Raw genomic sequence first — 24,075 nt, forward strand, 5'->3', positions numbered from 1 at the left:
TTGTAAATACTTGCACAACCTTTTCCTCTGAAGCTCATCAGTCCTCTTAGATAAAAGCCTGGACACAGGAGTCTTTCATCATGTCCTGAATTCCAGAAAACTTTGGCTTCAGAAGAAATAAAAAAAAGGCCAGTTCTAGGGCTCTCTATCCTCCCTTACTGAGATCACTACATCCATAAAGCCCTAGAGCCTGAACCTGGGAATGATCATAGGAAACACTAAGGTTGTCTGTAGGTTTTACTAAAAGAAAAAGGAGGAAAACTGGAGGAAAAAATAGAGACAGGGCAACAGAGTGCCCTGCAGTTATTCTAAACTCAAAGCTTGAGGGTTAGGAATCAAACCAATTAAAGCCTTCACAGAAAGAATGAAATGTACCATGTCTTCAAACACAATAGGGTATCATCTTGAAGGTTTTTTTTCAGCGTGTCCTGTTGTGCCTGAATGTGGGAGCCACTAGCAGTCTTTTCACCTACTAACTGTGATTTTTTTCTTTCATCAGTAAGTATGTGTCACAACAGTCTTAATGTCTTAAAAGACAGTTGTCAGAGTGTGAAAACATAAAGAGACCACATACACAAAGCTATTGTTATTCCTCTCCTTCTTATGTGATACCCAGTTCATATGAAAACACACCAGTGGAGTGAAAGTTTTTCAAATAATGCCTTTTAAAAAGTACTTTGAACTGAAAAATGTTTTATAAATAATAGTTTACAACCACAGATGCTGTGAGGACAAAACAGAAGATTTAAAGTCATATTGGTAATTAGGAGGTTTGGCATCTGTTTGAAAATTATTTTGTGCTATTGGAAAAATGAGTGAATATTACAAAATGCTAAGTTGTCTGCCATACATATCATGGATTTGCCACCTGCCTATGATGTGAGTAAACAAGCCTATCATGACTGAAATGGAAAGGCAGAAAAGAAGTTCACTGTCAAAGTCTAACTGCAATTGTTGTGGAAGGCAATGATAATATCATCTTAAATCCCACAGAGGCACTAATAATTAAGACATCAGGAAGCAAGGTTAAGCATTATAGACAATCAATAGCCCACCCTCCAATTCTATGACCTAACCTTGGATTCATACCCTGACTTTGAGATCTCTGAGAGAACATATCTTTTTATAAACAACCACATGCCATAATTTAGCATTGTGGATACAGAGTGTTATATCACAAGCTAAGTGAAATAAGACATAACTACTCTGCAAACATAGCTTAATGGACAAAATCAATACAGCATCTAATTAAGGAGCTATTACACATTGTAATAACACAAATACTATGAACAATATTGAACAAAACTCAGTGCTTTTGCAGCCCTGTCAGCTCCATTTCTCTAATTCACATGTTATCTTCAACCTGCTATCAAATCGAACTCTCTAGAGTTGTCTAGTACTTAAGAAAGTTGATACACGATGATCAAAAATGTAAAATTTAGTCCCAGCTACTTGGGAGGCTGAGGCAGGAGAATGGCGTGAACCTGGGAGGTGGAGTCTGCAGTGAGCCGAGATCGTGCCAAAAATTAAAAAAAAAAAAAAAAATTAACAGTTAAAAGCAATTGCAATTATTTTAAGCAGCACAAATCATATGCACATATACACATACACACATATTTGTAGTTTTTCAACTCGTATCCATACAAAAAGAGTTCTTTTGATTGGAGAAGTCACTTGCCCTAGTTACACCGACTGAAATGTATAGCCTTTTCTTTCAGTCTTTATTATCTGAAATTATCCTGTGCTGAAATTGGGCATTTGTCTTGTCTTACTGTTCCTTTAGAAATCAAGCTGGTATTGAAATGTTCTGTCAGCGTACACTCTGCTTTTCCCTAACGGAGATTTTTTAATTCATTGTAACAACTCGCTCGATTCCTGTCCAGCCTAGAATTCACATGCTCTGGAAACAACAGCTGTGATCATCTTGCTTTTACTGCTGTATTCCCAGAATCTTGCTCAGTGCATGGCACATAATAAGTGCTCATTAAATAAATGTAAAATGAATAAATTCTATGCATTCAAAAAAAGATAATATTGCTTTCATAAAATTCAAATAACCATATATAAATAACAAATGATGGGGATTTCCATTATTGCTTTAGAGGATACTACCGATGCTGATTTAGAGAAGTGTCTTCTTAAAATTTTGCTATGAATTACAAGTGCATCATCTTGAATCATGGAGTGAAGAGCAAACAATCACTGACATGCATTGAATAGCTGTCATGTTCCAATCATTGCTTGGCACCCTGCATGCATTATCTGATTCAAACCTCATTGTAAACCTTTATAATACCCTATAAAGAAACAGGAAGTAAGAGTGGTAATTTGCTTAAAGGCACCCAGTGAGTGGCAGAGCTTCAGTTCTTAGCCAGTATTCTATACTAGTACTTTGCATATACTTGATGTATGGCCCTTCATATACTTTATATCATATTATTTAGTTGTATTATTTTCACGCATTCATTCAACAAATACTTTGTGAGCAACTATTACATGCCAGAACTGTGCCAAGGGCTTGGTATACAGCAGTGAAAGAACAGACAGGATCCTTGCCTTATAGTCTAGTCATGAGACTAGATGAGATGCATTAAATAGTACTAGTGATAACCATAAACAGTTTTCAAGCATTTACTATGTACTATACACCATTGTATGTTTACACCTTTGTATATTTTCATTGAATACTCAAGAGCAAAGACAATTCTATGAAGAAAATTAGTCCCTTTTAATTGATGAGACCACTTAGGCACAAAGAAGCTATATAACCCAAGTAGCACAGGCATTAATGATCAGAACTAGGACACAAAACCTGGTGGTGAGGCTCATAAGTCTATACTCTTTATCTCTGTGTGATATTGTTTTTACATTACACTATGGTGTGATGCACAGTCAGACTGTGGAGAGCCTTGTAGGTCATTTAAAGACTTCTGACCAGAATCTAGGTCACTGAAAGGGCTTAGGCAAGGAACTGGTATCTCAGATGTGTGTGTGAAGAGCAGATGAGCAAGACTGAAGACGAACAGTGCAGACAGGAGGCCACTATATCCAGCTGAGAGAAAACAGGATTCAGAAGATACTATGGGGTCAGAGTTGAAGGAACTTAGAGACTGACTAAATATGGGAGATGAGAGAGGAGAACCAATCACTGGGCCTTCTGGACCAGCGATGAAGTGAACGATGGGGCCATTTCCTAATACAGGAATCCCTTCTTATCCGTAGGGTCTATGTTCCAAGATCCCCAGTGGATGCCTGGAACTGTGGATAATATCAAACCCTTTATCTACTATATTTTTTTGTATACATCCATGCCTATGATAGCTTATAAATTAGGCAAGAAAAAGATAATAATAGAACAATTATAACAATATACTGCAATGAAAGTTAAGTGAATGTGGTCTGTTCTCTCTCTCTCGAAGTATCTTAATAGTTTCAGACCACAGTGGACTACAGGTAACTAAAACCACAAAAAGCAAAACTGGAGGGGGATATGGGAAGGTACTGTACAGAAATCCCTGAAAGAGAGGTAAATTTGAAAAGAAAGATGGCTTGGCAATTGTATTTTCCAAACATGGCCACAACAGTATCTTCCATCCCACGTGCCCTTGTGCAATGGCACGACAGGTCCCTAGTCAAGAGGAGGAGTTTAATTCCCCTCCCCAGGAATCTTGGCTGACCTTGCTGACTTCCTGACCATCAGAATGTGATGGCAATGACAGCCTAGAATGGCCACTGCTAGGTCATACAAAGCTGGTAGCTTCTGTCATGGTCTCTCGGAGTGCTCCCAATATCCTCTTGGGATATTCCTCTTCAGAACCAGCTGCTATGTTCTAAGAGGCCCAAGCCACATGGAAGGCCATGTTTAGGTGCCCCAGCTGGTGACTACCGTTGAGCTCAGGTCAACAGATGGCAGTAACTGCCAGCCATGTGAATGAGCTACCCTGGACTTCCAGCTCGGTGGAGCCTTTGGTTAACCTTGGTTGACATCTGAAAGCAATTGCAGTGTCCTAAGTAACAGCACAAGAACTACCTGGTAATTCACTGAACCACAAGAGATGATAACAAATTGCTTTCTAAGCCACTGAGTTTTGTTATGGTTTGTTATGTAGTAACAGATAACTAAAGTAGTTGATGGGTTCTGTTTTAGACATGTGGAGTTTAAGATGCACAGAAAACACCCAAGTGGAAATGTTCCAAAGACAATTGTATAATTTTATGTAGTTGAGATCTGGAGCTGAGGAGAGACACTGGACTTCTGATTTGACAGTTAGGAACACAGAGAATGTAACTGGAGCCATGAAAGTGGGTGACAGAATCCAGAGTGATTATGTTGTGAAGAGCAGAGTCCTGAGAAACAGCAGTGTTTAGGGATCAGGTAGACGGGAGGTGAGTCAACTAAACAGAGGTATCATAGCCAAAACAGTCAGGGAGAAAGTCAAAGTGAATGTGGTATCACAGAAGCTAGGGAAATAATATTTCAACAGGAGGGATAGGTTAACTATTAAATGGTTCCAAAAACTCAAACATGATAAAGAATAAAGAGGTTACACCGATGCTATTGACAAAGCAATGGGTAACTCTGGAGACATCCGTTTCGGTGGTGGTAAAGGTAGAGGAGGACGGTCATGAGCAAGGAGTACTGTGAAGGCCCAACTGTAAGAGGGGTAAACAGAAGGCAGAGAAGTGATCAAAGTGACCTAGCACACTATGTTCAAGAAGGCTGGAAGCGCCGGGCAAGGTGGCTCACGCCAATAATCCTAGCACTTTGGGAAGCTGAGGCAGGAGGATTGCTTGAGCTCAGGAGTTCAAGGCAGCCTGGGCAACATGGTGGAGCACTGTCTACAAAATATACAAAAATTAGCCAGGCATGGTGACATGTGCCTGTAGTCCCAGCTACTTGGGAGGCTGAGGTGGGAGGATCACTTGAGCCTAGGAGGTCGAGGCTGCAATGAGCCAAGCTGTGATTGCACCACCGCATTCCGGCCTGGATGAAAGAGTGACACCCTGTCTCAAAAATAAAATAAAATAAAATAAAATAAAATAAAATAAAAAAATAAACAAAAAGAAAGCTGGTAGAAGAGAGAGGCAGTAGGAGGCAAAGTCAAGAGATTATTGTTTTCCAAGATGTGAAAGACTGGAATGTTCCAGTGTTGACTGGATGGGATCAGTAGAATGAGGACATTCTGAAGAGAGAGAATGGAATTGAAAGGACCCATCATGCAAAAATGAACCTGGAATATGGGGAGAAAAGGTAGAAGCACAGATCCACATACATGCAGGAATAAAGATGTGTCTACAGAAAATCAGGAGTTTCCCTTCCAAGTTTCTATTTTATTTTAATAGAATGCAAGGTCCTCTATGGAGAGAGGGTTTTGAGTACAGCAGGAGGATCTGAAATAGTTGTTGAGAAGTACGGGGGGGAGAAGTTTGTGAGGGATAGTAGGGCTGCCGACTGTTGAAGTTGGAAAGTCAGGAGACAGGTACTATTAGTCCCTCTTTACATGTGAAGAAATTGAAGCCCAAAGAAGTCAGTGAAGCAACTTGCTGAACGTTACAAAGTAAATAAACGAAGGAGCCAGGACTTGAGTATAGGACAGTGTGATTCTTTCCAGTACATTAGGCTAAATTAATTCCTTGGGCCAGGGGAATAAGTTTAGTTTCTGGACAGAGACCAGTGTTTGAGCTACAAACTTCATTCTTACCTCTTTATTCACTTTGTCCATTTCCATCAGTTTTGTCTAAGACCCTACACTTCTGATAACTCATCTCTAAAATCTGTAGGCAAAGAAGGTCTCAGGAATAATCAGTAAAAGATGATGGCATATACTAGAAATTCTTCTTTTAGGTACTAAATACCATTTAGAAGCTTTGGCTCAGTGTTAACTTAAATGCAAGCAGGGAGTTTACTGCACCCTTAGCACAATGATTGTTCCTTAGAATTATATTTACAAAATAAGAGTAAAATAGGACTGCATAAATAAGAGAATTACATTTAGAAGCTGTGAAATAATTTTCACACTATGCTTTTCACAGTTCATTCTCCCAGCGAGCTTTGTTCAGAATTCTAAAGCTTTCTCAAGGGTTGTAATCTCCTAGAATTTCTAAAGAGATGATGTGATCTGCTTCTTGGATAGTATGTAAAATTTAAGTAGTGGGTGGTGGTGCATGGACACTGAGGTTCATCACGGGAGCCTACAACCAGTGCTTTTCAGGTACCTCCCTCATTGTAAATAGAGTTCTTGTCCACTCCCTGTGCCTCAGGTCTTTAAGTACTATATTTAGGAGATACTAAGAACTTGTATTTGGAAAAGCAGAAACAAGAATTCCTTACAATTTAGGGTTTTGGGGGCTATTCAAGGAATAATAAAGACGGCAAGTAACTAATAGTTAGGTCACTCTTGTGACAAGGTCAGAGCCCAGACAGGGACAGCTTTTCCATGCCAGGAAATGTCTACAAATCCCCTAGTCCAGTTGGCAGTTCTCTAGTGCACTTACCTGATTCTGGGGCTTCCATTAACCATTCCCTATACAGGAGACTTTTACACATCTAGGAAGAAAGTACTTCGCTTATATGTACATACAGGTGCTCTAAAGGTGCACAGAACTGTATACAACTGAATTCTATGATCATCTGGGGGAACTTCAGTCCCTCTTAGAGAAGGAGGCTACCAAAGCAGTACTTCTGAAATTACAGACCACAATATTTTGTAAAGTATGAAATTATTTTAGTGGGTTGCAAGTGGCATTTGTTAAAAATGAGAAATACAATAAAATAAAATGGAAAATTCCAGGATGCATTTTATAAGCCAAGGATAAATATTATTTTGGGAAGCATATTTCAGATACATATGTATATGTGTGTGTACATGTTGGCTTTGGTGTAACATGTATTTCTTATTGCACTGTCACGGTCAACAGTTGAAAAGCCACTGTTTTCGAGGACTCCAGCTTTATAGAAATTTCTACTAATAAAGCCATATTCATGTGATGTTCTTTGTTCTTCCAAACCTCTGGGACTGATAAGATCCTAGGCAGCCCATTCCAGAGCTGCCCTAAATTTTCTTGCAAATCTGAGTAACTAAGCACCCTGCACAAAGTTACAAAGTAAACAGGTGAAGCGGCAAGGATTTGAATGTAGTCTTCTGTGAGCTGGGGAGTGCCGATGTGAGCTGAGGCATTCCCTGGCAAAACACGGGGAGCCAGCACCCAGGCTGCGGGAGCCTCTGAGTCCACAGCTTTCTCAGTATCATGCTTTTCAAAGACTGTGAAACCAATTAGCCAAACTCTATTTTCATTTTAATCATAACAAAAGGTTAAGATGTTGTAAAATAAATAAAATATCCATAATAAGCTTTTGTCTCTGGTATAATTACAATTTGTTCAGTCTGTAAAAAAGTTCCTGACATGCATGGTTAATAAGTACCATTTGATCATTTTCACAGGAACCATGCATTTTAAGAGACAGTCTAAATTTCAGTCAATACAAACCAAAAATAAATATTTTTAATTTCTGTGTAGTTACTCATTTTGTTCATATGTGTGTTATTAATGTATTAAAAAAACTAAGGTAATTGAAATTTATGTAATTAAAATTTCCCATCTATAGTTTCAACCCTCTTTAACCCCCTCTACAGTGACTGCCACTGTCTATGTTAGGTGGGTGACATGTCAGACACCAGCTTACAGTTCTTCTGGAACATGCAGAACTTTATATAAAAAGGTTCCATATGGCGGGAGATTCATTATTATTATAAAAATCGAATGTCATAAAATTCCTCAACCTCCCTAAGGAGAAAGAGAAGTGTCATAAAGTATTATTATTACTAAAACAGAAGATGGAAAAAAAGAATAAAAAAGTGTGCAAAGTATTCATCACAGTAAATGGGGACATGGAACACAGCAGCATATATGTCCATTACATGTGAAATAATTTCTTTCTAGTCTTGCAAAGAAACCAGCCACATGAGGATAGACATATCAATGCCAAAGCTGCACACGAACGTATGAGATCAGAAACGAAGAGGAAGAAGAGTTAGGGGAGTGTCTAAAGCGAAATAATTTATTAATCAGATGACAGAAAAAGGCGTCCTCATCAGGTTGCTCTGAGGTATCAAGTATTATGATATTTTGCAAAAAGTCAGAGGATACCAATGCAAGACATGTGCACACACACATAAACAACATAAAAGTATCTGTAATGTAAGTGTACAGATGTATATATAAATTTTTCTAAGTGTTTATATTGAAAAAATGGAATTCTCTAACCACTTAAATTCCATTTTTAATTCAGAGCCAATTGATTTCAAAATCTTTGTTAGCTCAAAGTGCAAATTCTTAAAGGTTTAGAGAAAGGGCAACCAGAGAAAAGGTCAATAAATTATAATCCTTTAATGTGTTTTGCATTTAAATGCTTTTCTAATAAAATTAATATAGTGTTCCAACTCCACACACAAGTTGAATGAAGAAAACCTAATATACCCAAGGTAATGTAAGAGATGATACACTGAATTATAATCTATTTGCAGACAAAAAATAAAACTCAATACACACTTGCAAAAGGGAAGGGCAGAAAAGCCTAGCCGTCAAATCAGAAGGCAGAAAATCGTATTATTCCTGTAATAAAAATGTGCATTTTCAACCTTTCAAGTAAATTTATTAAAAAAAACACTCATACAAAGATGATATCTGTAATTTCGAAACCTCTTCCCTGTTCCATCTAAACTAGATGTAAGCATGGGTAAAAATAAATTTATAGAAAAGCGACGTTAAAAGAAAAACACAGGATACATAATTCTTTCGCTTACCATTGTCTCCAGAAGGCAATGACACAGTGTTTGTTGGCATGGTATCCGAATTCACTTTTCCATTCTCAAATGTGTCATTTTCAGTCTGCTGTAGCTGCCAGTTGAGGCCAAAGAGATGCATTGCTGGGGGGAATAAACACACGTTGTTTAAAGGTCTGCTGCCTTCAGCTACAACAGCAATCCATAAGCATGTTTAAAACCAGAGTCACAGGTTAACTTAAAATTTCCATTTTCGGAAATACCAAGGATAACTGCGCAATGAAAATTATAAAACAAGGAGTTCCTCAAACAAATATAATTTACATAGCAATGCAGTGCAATATGGTGGCACTTCAATAACAATTTCATACTATTCAGTTCATTGGTACCAGGAAACTCTTAGAAATCAATCATTATTTGCTCTAATGGCTCTGAGTTCCATTTTTCACCATTTTTTAAGTAACTGGTACAACACTGTATAACAGCATTTGCCAAACTTACTAGACCACAGGTCACTTGCAAATTTATATAACTTTGCTGCAACACCTGTAGATGCTTAACAGCCATGATCCTCTACCTTCAGGTTAAGGTAAAAGCAAAAACTGGTCTCACAGATGAATTTGTTGGTACATGAAATTCAGCTGTACAAAATATAATCAAATTTGAATATTCTAAACTTGGGATGAGTAATTTTTTTTTTTTTTTTTTTTTTGAGACGGAGTCTCGCTCTGTCGCCCAGGCTGGAGTGCAATGGCCGGATCTCAGCTCACTGCAAGCTCCGCCTCCCAGGTTCACGCCATTCTCCTGCCTCAGCCTCCCGAGTAGTTGGGACTACAGGCGCCGCCACCTCGCCCGGCTAGTTTTTTGTATTTTTAGTAGAGACGGGGTTTCACCGTGTTAGCCAGGATGGTCTCGATCTCCTGACCTCGTGATCCGCCCATCTCGGCCTCCCAAAGTGCTGGGATTACAGGCTTGAGCCACCGCGCCCGGCCGTAATTTTTGAATTGACATACAATTTAATAATGGTACAGATGAAAAAGCATGCATATGTGTCAGGTAATTTCAAGTGAGTTTCTGATGTGGGTAAAATAATTTCATAAATTTATATTTAATAAATTTATTAAAATTTATGATTGTGTTTACTAGTTTGCTTTATTTAAAAATTTTTTTAAAAATAACTAGAAGAGTATACAACCATAAATGTTAAGTTTTAAGTTCCAGACATAATTTGAAATGAATACACTTTTTATTATTTTTCTTAATTTATTGACACTATTTAGAAACATATGTCACTGTTATATTCACCTAATATACTATTCATTTGTGCTGCACAGAATATAGCTTAGGGACTAACCCCTAAGGAAGGTTAAATATCTATAGGGAAGCCCAGTGATGGTCATATTACCGTATCATGAAAGAGAACTTTTTTGATATTTTTAGACATTATTTTACTTACTGTATATACTGGAATTCACCAGAGCGATGGAGGAAGAATAAGAAAGCAGTGTCTACCTTTTTGATTACCACTGTCAAAAAGCCCTTCAGACCCAATATATGAAGTAAGGGCACTGAGCTGGTTAGACTTTGGTTCAATCTTCAGTCTAGAATTTAGTCTTGGACAAATTATGTGATATTGTTAGAGATTAGGTTTACTTTTAAAAGGAGGTTTGTTACAACTACCTTATTTAATTTAAGCTCAGGTGAGAAGGTGTGGGCCAGAAGATTCTAGACAGGGCATATGAAGGAGAGCTGGCACAAAGCTAGGCAGTTCTTACTGCTGAGGTATTTTATTTCGTCTGGAATCCAGGTTACTGAACTATTTGGAGTCACCTGACTAGACCATGGCACCCCTCAATAAACAGTCCCTTCTGTCTGCAATGCTTCTCTCTGACAGGGAAATACCTGTGCATCCCGCACACCCTGACTGGGTGAAGTGTTTATTCTAAGACTATTTTAGTACACTTTTGTGTCTCATTTGTAAGACATAACTTTATATAAGGATACAGTGCCTGATACCTAGTAGGTCTCAATAAGTATCTGTCAAATAAATGGATTAAAGTTAGGAATATTCTATTTTCTGAGATTTTAAAAATCTAAGAAAACACTGTGTGGATAAAAATATAGTAATTGAGAGAAAAAGTTAATACATAGAAAACAAATGCATAAATGGCTAAGAGAGGAGAACATGTTAATCGCTGATGAATGACTGCTTTACTATAACGCTGTCTGAAAAGCAGTTGACTGAAAGTCTACTACTACTATATGTAATTAACTAAACTTCAAAAATTTGGTAGTTTTACGATTTTCTATTAACAGTCCACATTCTTTTGTTAATAATACCTGATATAAAAGCATGCTATAGTAAGAAAGATACCAAAAATAGGCAGACAGCTACATCTACCCTGTATATTTTAAATAAATGTATATACTCACACTCCCTGCTTAAGGTATCCTTGGCCAGCAAGTCCTCTTAAACTCTGATTTTGATGGATTAAGATATAGGTTATAGAATTCTTGAATTTACAAGTTGTCATCTTGTAAACAGGTATAACTTCATGTGTCATTTTGCATTAAATTGCATAGTGTTTGACTTGCTAAACATTTATCACTTCATACATTTTTCAGGGTTTCAGATGCTTCACCAAGTTTTGAACAAAACAATGGGAGCTAGTTTTGCATAGAGTAAAATGTTTGACAGACATACTCTGGCATAGCAGCAACAAATATTCCAAGAGGGTCAAAGTTTCCACACAAAATAATTTGTCATCATTGTAATCTTTTAACATAAAAAGTCTTCTTGCCTGATAGGTTTGCTCATATTATCAGTTTTAATAGATTTTTGAAGAGTAGACGTAATCCACGGGACCATGCGCAGATGTCATATGTTAAACAGTAATGTGATGTTTATGTTGGGAGAGCTATTTTATTTTTTGCCAGATAGGCAAGAACTTTACATTTTTATTACAGAGAATCTCAATAAAGTGGGGTGCTGGTTCTACTTAAGATGCTACATAATGAGACTCATATCCAAAAACATGATCTCTTAATACTGCACTGAAAACAGAAACCAACAAGTTGTTTGGTCTTAGGGTATCATCTACTTTGAAATTATTGGTGTTTCATATTTAGTGATGCCCTTGATACTCATTATGTATAATTTAAGATATGCATACAAATGCAGGGTGTTAGTGGGGTTGACTCTCCCAAGTTAGAGAGAGAGAGGAGACAGAGAGAGGAGAAAAAGAAGAGAGAGGAGAGAGAGAGGCAGGCAGCAAACTCATAAAAGTCAAGAATGCTACAGAAATTACTGAGCAGTGGTGTAATAAAACTAAATGGGGTATCTGGCAGAAAAAAAGGGAAAATTAGCCAAATCAAATACATCTGAAAATAAAGAAGGCTAAGTCCAGCTCTTCAACGCCAGAGTTGGAAAGCAGAACTGAACTCATGGAAAAGCATCTGCTGCCACTATTCGTGGGTGGCACCACGGATCCTTGGTTTAGGCATGTCCAAATGTAGGGCGTGCAGACAGTGGCAAGAAGCAGCTGGGGGCGCTGTGCTCTTCTGAGTCCCTCACTGCTCTGGGTCTCAGGTGAGGAGGTAAAGCCAGGAGTGATACCACGCACTCCCGGCCCCAGACACGGTCCTTGTGCTGGTGGTAGAACATCATGATGCAATATACATTTTAAACCATTCATTGAACAAACACTGTGTGTCATGAACTGTACTGGTACTTCACTGGCATTATCTGTAATCTTCACAAAGATTCTGTTGAATGGTTATTATGACTTTTTTTTTTTTCTCGTTTTAAATCCAAGAAAGTGGAGATTTGTTGAGAGTTGAAGGTTTTTTGAGAATTTGCATGCAGTTTGCAATGGACGTTAACCTCAAACCTCGACCTTCCGATGACAAAAGACATATCACTACATACCTCTGTATTCTACCAGTGGGTAGTGGGATGTGAAAATCCATACAGAAGGAAGTGAAACGCAGCTTGTGTGTGGGCCACAGGCTACGATAACACTTCTCTACTACATCCAGGACACTGCAGGCTGGGGCAGTATGCGGGGGCTGGTGCCGAGGATATCAGTAGGTAACATCTGTGTGTCCTGGGCACAGTTCTACACAGTACTTTCCCACTATTCTGTCGGAAACTAAAGTTTTACAGTAATATGATGATGATAGTAATGAAATTAAGAACAGGCTATTTTGTTTAACTCCAAGATTCTTAAAAAACAACAATTTAAAAGTTACAAAAGTACAAAAGCATTGTAATTGTGAATTTTAAGGTTATAGCAATAATATTCATGTAGATTTAATAATGAAAAATTTTTATTTCTAGTATTATGCTTCTTAGTTTTATGTCATTTCCATGTATTTCTAGGTGAATATAACAGTGAAAGGGCCATGGATTCATATCCAAAATGTTATCCAAGGCAGAATGAAATTTGTAGGTGACAGCAGTACTGCCTATCTGACATATATATGTATCAGTGTGTTTTTCACAATATAAAAAACCTCAAAGTCCATTATCTTCTTTTTTTGTAGAAAGAATGATTATATTTGCGCCATGAGGTAAATATAATCAGAAGTTGTCCAAATGTTAAAACTGGCAAATACAAGATTTTTACCAACTATAAATGGGAGTATTTTGCAAGATAATTCTTCAGTTGGTTGTCTGGAATTGGGATATATTTTCTCATATTAAAAATCTCAGAAAGGGTGGTTAAGTCTCCAGTGCATCTACAAAAGTCTGTCTATATATCCCATAGAAATATGTATCCACCTAGCAACAAAAGGCACAAGCAAGAATGTTCACAGAAGCATTATTTGTAATAGCCTCAAACTGGAAACAACCCCAGACTTGACATCTGGCAGCAGTAGAATGGAAAAACAAATTACAGGCCAGATATACAATGGAATTCTACACAGCAGCATTAGGAATGAGCTGCTGGCAGACACAACAATACAGATGAATCCCACAAGCCTAATGTTGGGGAAAAGAAACCAGTCACACACAGAAAGTGAATACTGTATAAGTTCATGTATATAAAGTTCAGAGGCAGGTAAAATCAACTGAGAAGAATGAAAGTCACCAAGGTGATGATCTCTAGGAAGGAAGGAACAGGTAGCGGCTGGCACAGTCCATAGAGGTTTCTGGAGTGCTGCTCAGAGCGTACCTGGGAGGTGGTTCCACTGGTGTGTTCACTTATCATGATCCACATACTTTTCTAAATGTGTACTATACTTAAATAAAAATTACTCAGGGCACGGTGGCTCACCCCTGTAATCCTACCTGGCACTTTGTGAGGCTGAGGTGGGCGGATCACCTGAGGTCAGGAGTTTGAGACCAGCCTGGCTCTACGAAAACTACAAAAATTAGCCAAGTGTAGTGGCAGGTGCCTGTAATCCCAGTTATTTGGGAGTCTGAGGCAGGAGAATTGCTTGAACCTGGGAGGTGGAGGTTGCAGTGAGCTGAGATCATATCACTGCACTCCAGCCTCGGTGACAAAGTGAGACTCTGTCTCAAACCCTACCCTCCTCCCCCCAAAAAAACAAACAAGCAAGCAAAAAAGAAAAAACAAAAAACACTTAAAAGTAATCCATCTAACACTCAGCATAGCTAAAAATAACATACATTTTTTTACCCTCCCTAAATCTTCCCTAAAAGTGGTTTTCTCTATAAGGCTATCAGGCTTTCCTTTCCACGATGTTGCGGGTGAGGCAACGGTGACGGTCTGTGCTCCAGCCCCAAGAGGTAACGAATAAATGAGGTGCCGAGTGAAGACACAGTACAGAAGAAGGGCACATGACACCACCGGGTGGGAGGAAAAGGAAAGAGTCAGGAAAGACTCAGTGCAAATCTCAGGAAGTACAAACTTTGAGGAGGAAGGCAATACAATTAAACAAATTCATGTATTGTGGTGATGACTGTCAGCTCATGGCCCTCCCCAACTGATTTTTAGTTTAAAAACATGATTTGTCTTGGCACAAATGTAAAGAAATGGAAACCCTTGTGTGCTGTTGGCTAGGAATGCAAAATGTTGCAAACACTATGGAAAACAATATGGTGATTCCTAAAAAAAATTAAATATAGAAATACCATATGATCCAGCAATCCCGCTTCAGGCTACACACCCAAAAGAACAAGAATTAAGGTCTTGAAGAGATATGTACACACTTGTTTTCATACCAGCACTATTCACAACAGTCAAGAGGTGGAAGTAATCTAAATGCCCATCGGTGGATGAATGGAGAAAGACAATGTGGTTATACACACAATGGAAGAGTATTCTGCCTTAAAAAGGAAATCTTGTCACATGCTGTAGTACGTGACATGCAAACCTTGAGGACTTTATGTTAAATGAAGTCAGTCAGTTAAAAATACTGTATAATTCCACTTGCATGGACTAGCTGAAGTAGTCAAAGTCATAGAATCTTAAAGTAGAACAGTGGTGACCAGGGGTGGGAAAGAGGGAGAAATGGAGAGCTGTTTGATAGGGACAGAATTTTAGCTTCACACTAGCAAAACATTTTGTAAATCTAATGCACAACAATGTGAATTCTACTGAGCTATACATTTAAAAATGTGTAAGATGATAACGTTTTTAAATGTATTAAATGTGTGTCTTACTAGAATTTAAAACAGAAACTATTATAACTTGTCACCCTGCAGAAAATCATTGTTGTTAAGATGAAGAAATGGGACTGTGACACAAAGTGGGAAACTTAACCCAGAAGGTATGAAGTGACCAGCATCTGACTGTATCTGACTGTATAATGAAGGTCTCTGTGTTTGCTCCTTCAACTTAAGCATGTTTACAAATGGTTTAGAAGAGATGAAAAAGCAATGTTTGGGGTATAAATGTCATGCTTACTTACAGAATCAGGATTTTCAAGGATTTCTTAATTCTGATTTCTTTTAAATTATTGTTTAATTCCTCTCTTTCCCTTTACTACCAGGTATCTCAAAAGAAGAGACCACAATATATACTTCCTCAGCACACACTTCTTTTCTCCTCACTGACTGATGTTCCTCATTACCGTGCTAAAATCTCTCTCACAGTGGTTATGGGTATCTCTTCTTTTATTTTTATGCATGTATGTATGTTTGAGATGAAGTCTTGCTCTGTCACCCAGGCTGGAGTGCAGTGGTGCAATCCCGGCTCACTGCAGCCTCCACCTCCCGGGTTCAAGCTATTCTTGTGCCTCAGTCTCCCGAGTAGCTGGGATTACAGGCACCCGCCACCACACCCAGCTAATTTTTATATTTTTAATAGAGAAGGGGTTTCACCAGGTTGGTCAGGCTGGTCTTGACCTCTTGACCTCAAGCAATCCACACGCCCCGGCTTCCCAAAGTGCTGGGATTACAGAAGTGAGCCACTGTGCCCAGCCGGTATCTCTTAAATTGCCACATCCAGTAGCCTCATGCCAATATTCATCCTGTTTACATCTCAAGAGTACTGGGCATTATTAGCCACCCATCTTCAATACTTTATTTTCCTTTCATAATCCTCCTGGTTCTCTTTCCAGCTCTCTGCTGGTTCCCAGTTGTTCTCCTTAAATCATTATGTGGAAGTCTTACAGGCTATTCACAAGTAATCAAATTCTCCTGGACATATATTGGAGTTACCTTTCCCTGCCCTTCTGAAGCCTTATAACTTTGCTTTAGATAAAGATTTTTGGGCAAAAGTAGTATGTCTTACCTCTGTGAGGAAGATTTAAAAACCAGTATGTAATGTGTTGCATTCCCATGCAGTAATCATGCAAATGTGCTGAGTAGTGTTTCTATCAAGTCTAGGTCCTTGAGTGAGCAGAACCCCCTTGACAAGAACCACCCTGCACATGTAGCTTAAGCAACAATAAACCATCATGTTAAGCCACTGTAGTAGGTAGCCTCTGAGATGGTCCCAGATAAGCCCTGCCTTCTGGTATTCACACCCTTGTATAATTCACTCCCCTTGAGTTTAGGCTTGATTTAGTGACTTGCTTACAATGGAAAGCATATGGCAAAAATAATGGAATGTCTCTTGAGCTTAGGTTACGAAAGACTTCAGCTTCTGTTTTGGTTGTTGTCTCTCTCTCTTTTGGACTGCTTTCCATGGTGAAAACCAGCTGTCATATCATGAGGCAGCCTCATAAAGAGGCCCATGTGATAAGAGACTGAAGTGTGCCAAAAACCATGTGTGTGAGTTTGGAAGCACATCCTCCAGCACCAGTTGAGCCTTCAGATGAAACAGCAGACCCAGTCTGTGGTTTGACTGTAACCTTATAGACTGTGAGGCAGAGGCACCCAGCTAAGTTGAGCCCAGCTGCAATTACAGACTGATAACAGCCATTCAGGTTTTTAGGGTTGTTTTTAACCACTCCACAACCTGCCTACTCCTGACCTACACAATGCCTCCATGTATTCCCCAAAATATAGACATTCACCAAAGTCCTTCCTTGACCTTCCTTTCATGTTAACCACTTTTATAATATCAACTCCCAATTCCATGTGGATGGATGACTTTGAAATATGTATCTCTTAACACTGAATTCTTTCCTGACTGAGCTATACTTCAAACTTTGCATTTTTCTACTAGAGCTACCGAGAAATCCTGTGGTACTTCAAACTTTACTAAAGACAAAATAAATGGTCTTTATCTTCATAATTGTTTTGCTTTCTGGGTTTCTTTTTTCTGTTCATGATATCACTTTAGCTTGGGCAGTGAAGTCACTGATATCATGAACAGAAAAAAGAAACCCAGAAAACAAAACAATTATGAAGATAAAAACCATTTGTTTTGTCTTTAGTAAAGTTTGAAGTACCACAGGAATCCCTTTAAAATAAGTTGTAACAGCTGACATTTGTCATCTATAAAATTAATGAGTATACTTTTTATACTATCACCCAAGTCAATGAGAAAAAAATTATAGTATTATCAACTCAGGAGGGACTTACATGGATATTAAGTCATTGATCATGGTCAAAACCTATGTTACTAACAGCTAAATAGGCTACTCTAGACTGCATCTTTTTAGGTTGTCTTGTGGTATTCATGAACTGTAACCATTTTAAGATATTAAAAATTAAATCTTTGGTATGTAATTAAAAAATTAATTCTATAAACTCTTAGTATGTTTCTGTAGATTTTTCCAATAATTAAGAAAAAAACCTTGTTAATTGAAATAATTTTGAGATAATATGTTAAAAAAGATCTATCAGTAAAATTCTATGAAGGAATTTTTTTTTTACACACAAAGACCATTGAAGTGAGAGAAATGACAGCATGCATTCCTTTTATTTTCCAAGGCTGGAGACGAACAGAATCCATGGTTTATAGTTATTTCGCCTCCTCCCCATAAAATAAAAAGGGGGCATGCCATTGTTTTTAACCTGTATATGTTGGTTTGACACTTAAAAGCCAGCATGTGGAACACTTGAAACCCAAAATGTGTAATTAAAGAAAATTATATACCACCAAGTAACAAATTCAGTGCCATTTTTAGCTCCATGTTGAGAAAAAAAGGTGCCAAATTTTGATCTTGTCTCTGGGGACCATGCCACTGAAGTTGTTACCACAGCTACTATTATTTCTACTGGCATGCTTGAGTTCCCAGATCCTGCCAAAAATGGATGGGAAGGAGGGGTGATGACAGCTGGTGACATAGTCCAGCAATTGCCAGAACCTTGGAGCAAATTACAGAGGATGTTGTGAAGAGAACACAGACGTGAGCACCCAGCCATCAGTCACCTGAAGGTGGCGTGTGCCACCAGAACCCTGAGGAGTGTGCTCTGAGGCTCTGGCAACACAGAGCAATGTGCTTGGAGGGTCTGCCAGGGTTGGTTAAATGCTGTTTAATGTTACAAGATCAAGTGAACATTCTCACAAAGACAAAGAGGATGAGGTAATATGGGAAAGAGACTCTGGTAAGAAAAACTGACTTTAAAAATACCACACTGAAAATGTCTGCCATTCCGTTTTGTTTAGTCTCCCAAACCTCAAAGTTCATCCAAGCAAGCAAGGAGCTAGAGTTTCCCTTTCTTGCAATTCACTTCACATCCACTGTGGTACACTTCCAAAAGGAATCTTTCTGAGAAAGACTCATTAGGAACATATTAAGTTGCAGAAAATAAAATCAGAGTCTGACATCAGATAGGTAAGTGCACTGTTTTCAACACAGATTGTCTATTGCATCTTGTGGGGCCTTTTGTTTGTATTAAAAGAGACTGGAGTCCCAGTCTGAATTCTGGCTCTAAATAGTTGTGGAACTTTGGCAAGTTACTGGATCTTTCTGAGGCTTGGCTCTCTCATTTACAAAGAAAATCTGAAGGGTTTGCACTAGATGACCTCTAAGGTCTCTTCCAGATTTATATTCTATGATGTTAATATATTTTAAAACATAAATATTTAGGCTAAATTATTGAGCACAGGCAAAAATACCTGGCATCAATAAGATACCAACACATTAGAATACTAAAGTTGTTCTTGATTTTAATTTTTAAAACTACATTGCATAGAGTCAAACTCTCATGTTATACATACGATTCCTTGGATATCTTGGCCTTTGAATGCAGAATTGTTTCATTTTATGTATCAATTTCACGAATACATAAATATACATGATGCCCATATGTAATAATGAGATTTGACAGAAAAAATAAGAAATATACTCTTAAATATAGGGCAATCATTTGATTGGACACACGCATCCAGAGTAAAACCAAGCTTTCAATGTAAAATGAAAGCATCGCATGTGAAGACTGCAGTTTGTAACTTGGACCCCTACTGGTCTAAACTGTCATTAGGAACACATAGTTCTTCATAAATCAGCTTTCGTTTTGGATTTCCTGCTGTGTTCATATACATGTTGACAGAATGTGTTGGCCAATATTTTGGCATTCTAATTTGTTATTATTTGTTATTAACTTTTAAGGCTAATATTATTTCAACACTCTATACCATGCTGACCCAAATATTGTTATTTTAAATCAATATTTCTTTTGAAAGCTTTCATATTAATATGCACTCCAGTTGTCATTAAGGAAAAGAAAATTATTCTGTCAACTGTAGGATATTTATATTCAAAAGAACTAACATTTGATATAGCAAGTTCCTCTTTGCATTATAAGATAACATTCTAAAAGTGTAGACTTTATGAGCGAACAGGTTTGGAGGGAGATACAGAATGGCTGCCAATATTTTATATTTCTATGCTGTTTTTCCTTTCCATCCTTTCTTGGCATAATGCAATTAATGGGAAAAAAGAATCATATTGGCTATCAAAATGCCTTGATGGGAACACATAGTGATTTAACTTTGAAGGTTTGTTTCTGCCAGGATATTTGACTCATATTCTTTTATAAATGATAACATTAAACAATTCTACTTTTAAGTTTCATTGCATTTTTTCTTTCTGAACTACGTGGATGCAGTGTAAGACACCAATGGATGTGGCTCAGGAAATGCTAATTCCAGAGCTGCCTTTGACAGCCAATGCTGAAGCTGACAAAACGAAAATCAAGCTGTTGCTTCTGTCACAGAATTAAGTTAGAATTTTTAAAACCGACCATTTTCCTGATGTTTCATTAGTTTTCTCTTGTTTAAAGGGTCTGTTCTCTGCATAAAAGAAGGACTGATCCTCCAATCTAATGGAAAGAACAAAGTGTTAACCATCACGATCAGTGGCCCAAAGGGGTCAGCCATTATCTACAAGCTAGAGAATTTTTCAGATAACACTTGTCAATACTGAAGAGCATGGTAAGAGGACTTATTTCAGTAACATTCAAAATACAGAATGAAATCATTTACATGATTTGTGAGTTATTCCCTGCTTCCCAAAATATTGAATTTGCTGTTACTGTGAAATGTATGTAACAGAGGATTCATTAGTGAGTTACCTGCAGCTTTGCCATTGCAATCCAATAGATCTATCTCATTATTCTAAAGCTTGCAGCACTCATTCAACTTTCATTTGGATTCCTTTCTTCCATAACAGCTTTAGAACTGCATACATAGGCCAGGCGCGGTGGCTCACACCTGTAATCCCAGCACTTTGGAAGGCTGAAGCAGGCGGATCACTTGAGGTCAGGAGTTTGAGACCAGCCTGGCCAACATGGCAAAACCCCGTCTCTGCTACAATCACAAAAATTAGCCAGGCGTGGTGCAGCACACCTGTAATCCCAGCTTCTCAGGAGGCTGAGGCAGGAGAATCGCCTGAACCCATGAGGCGGAGGTTGCAGTGAGCTGAGATGGTGCCACTGCACTCCAGCCTGGGTGACAGAGCAAGACTCTGTCTCAAAAAAAAAAAAAAAAAAAAAAATGTAACAAATGTTTATGTATGCTACTGACTTACTAAGCATAAAATTATTTCTTCACTTGTTTTGGCTTTTTAAAAAATGGTAAAATATACAAACTGAAAATTATAATTCTTTGAAATTTTAAGGCATTGTAATCACCATTATTGAAAGATCCAACTATTGAAATATGGAGATCCTGAGAAGAATGTCAGTATATTAAAACATGGCAAAATCCAGAAAAACAGCTCCTATGTAATGGTCCAGTTCTCCTCCAAGGGGTTACATTTGAGAGAGACACTGATTCGTGAGTGTGTGTATATGTGTGTGTGTTTGCACAGGTGCATGTGTATGTCCAGAGGAAACCTGAAACAAAATCAATGATCCTTCAGTAATGTAGGCACAACCAGCTCGTGTGATTTGTTGTTTATCATTCAATCAACAAAGATGAAGTGGGTACCTGCCTTATCAAGTTTGGCTGGCTGTGAGAAGCAGAGGGCTGTGGAGCCCACTCGGCCTCTGGATGCCTGCACACCTTGTAGGTAAGGGTTATTCGGACAGATCACATCAGTCTCCCATGAGCATCTCATCTTACTCCTTGGGCAGGGGAGAAAAACGTTCTTATGAAGTCTGCCTTCCATTTGCTCCCCTTTAATCTGGGATCGCTCAGAGAGCAGTTTTCCTTAGTTATTACTAACTTAACCATTATTAATGAATATTTATGGAGCATTTCTTGAAATATATTTCAAAGCAAAACACAGAGGAAGTTGCAGTCTCTGATCCCTGGGAGACTTGCTCACACTGCCAGCCTGTTTCTTTATTTGGTGGTCTCAGTCTCCTTTCCTAAAAATAAATGGCCCACTTTTCCATTTTAAACATGCAATGCTTCTCTTTATGTGACTCTTTTCCAAGATCATGAAGAATTTGAAGAAGTAAAAAAAAAAAAAGCATCTAAAAATATCATTACTCTAAAAATGGAAAATGTAAAATTTGTGATGATTTGAAATGACTGAAACAATATAGTTAGGTTTTATAAACAAATTCTATGTCACTCATATAGGCTTACTAACCATATCATGCAGTTCACTTGTTAAAACTAGAAATGTAGTTAACACAAAGATTAAGGATCTGGAATAAAATCGGGAAACCCAGTGGAAAAGCTCCACAGCACTTCTGGTTCCCTCAGCAGTGATTCCTGTGTTTGTAAAAATGTGATCACCTTTATAATTGTGAACCTTCTATAGTTATTATTTTGTAAATAAGTATTTTACATTTATATACTTCTTTTTTTAAGGGATTGACCTAAATTTTTAATACATTTATTTTTAAAGGAAATTCTATATTACCTTAAGGGAAAAAATCAGTGTATCTTGATATGAATAGTAATCAGCAAAATTACTTTTTTTTTTGAGACAGGGTCTCGCTCTATTGCCAGGCTGAAGTGCAGTGGTGTGATCTCGGCTCACTGCAACCTCCACCTCCTGTGTTCAAGCAATTCTCCTGCCTCAGCCTCCCGAGTAGCTGGGACTACAACTGCATGCCACCACACCTGGTTAATTTTTTGTATTTTAGTAGAGACGGGGTTTCACCATGTTGGTCAGGATGGTCTCAATCTCCTGACCTCATGATCTGCCCGCCTCAGGCTCCCAAAGTGCTGGGATTACAGGTGTGAGCCACCATGCCCGGTCAAAAATTACTCTTTATTTGTAAAAGAGAGGTGAAAGGCAAGTGTCAGAGATGGCTAACATCTGCTGAGACCTTCCTCATGACATAATCTGATACAACAAAATAAGAATACAAAATAGAATTCATTTCTCACTTTGTCTTTCATTGTTATTTATTCTTCAGTTCATGTTCTATCTATAAATTCTTAAACCTAAGAAGAAACAATACCCTATGATACTGTGGGAAAAGTTCTGGACTTAAAAATAATGAGACCTAGATTATGGTTCCTTTTAAAGGATTTGCTGACTGGACAAGTCACTGATTTTCTGGGCCTAAGATGTTTCTTTTAAAAAAGTATAGATAATAGTATTTAATTTACTAGGTTGTTATAAAGAAGAAGAAGAAGGAGGAGAGCTAAAATTAACTGAGCACTTACATTTTGCCAGGCACATTACTTTATTCAATTTTCCCCATAGCTGTACTATTTCAAAACCTGTTTATATTGATGAAGAAATCCAGGTTTATGAAGGTTAAGTACCCTAGACTACATAGCTAGTAAGTGACAAAGGTGAGATACAAACACAAATCTGGCTGCTTTGAGATTCTATACTTATTAACAGTACTTTACAAATAAATTGTACTGTGGTATACAAATTTGAAATTATATTTTCTCATATAAGATTGTGAGATCACTGTGATAAAGATTACTTCTTACTCATCTTTGTGAATTCAGTATTTAGAAGAGATATTCAAAAACAGCTAAGTTTAATGAAATTGACTTTGATATTAGAAATAATTAAAAGGAGATACATGTAAAAATAAGCAAAAATCTGAAATCTGCAAAACCACTTGTATCATTTTCTCTCAAAACCAAGAGTCCCATATTCTACCTATTATATGCAGTAATCTTCTAGGTAGCCTTGGATATCCTTCTGTCTCTCCGGGAAATGCAGGATAATGTGTGAAAGGCTTGCTCTCCTTCAGGGGCAGGTGGAGGCTTATTGAAAGTGATAAAGAGAATGGGTCCCCCAGTGGAGGAGGAAATAGAAAGGATCAGCCAGTGGCTAAAGCACTAGGGTGATAAGACAATCCCAGGACAGAGCCAGCCAATGTCATGCCAGGCTGGTTGACAGACAGCCACCAGAAGAGGAGCATTAACTTCCTCCCAGGTAAGTCACCACGACACAATGTAACAGGTAACAGAAAGACTGGAAGTTCTTATCATTAATAACATGAAATCTTCTCTCAGAAAATATCTTAGTATTATACAGAGGTGGATCTAGCTAAAAAAACATACTTGTTCTTTGAGTCACTGTACAGAATGTAAAATGGGAAGATGCACAACGGCAG

The 24,075-nt window shown here is 38.0% G+C and overlaps 1 protein-coding gene across 1 annotated transcript in view; it reads right to left on the reverse strand.

The window, feature by feature from the left end:
* The window catches only part of TENM3 (teneurin transmembrane protein 3), a 2,279,939-nt gene that overhangs the window by 139,911 nt on the left and 2,115,953 nt on the right, over positions 1-24,075 (reverse strand). Inside the window, exon 12 of the mRNA XM_050789940.1 lies at positions 8,805-8,927. Coding sequence (XP_050645897.1) covers positions 8,805-8,927 — 123 coding nt within the window. The remainder of the gene's footprint in view (positions 1-8,804; positions 8,928-24,075) is intronic.

This window comes from Macaca thibetana, chromosome 5, assembly GCF_024542745.1.
Source record: "Macaca thibetana thibetana isolate TM-01 chromosome 5, ASM2454274v1, whole genome shotgun sequence".
Classification (NCBI taxonomy): Eukaryota; Metazoa; Chordata; class Mammalia; order Primates; family Cercopithecidae; genus Macaca; species Macaca thibetana.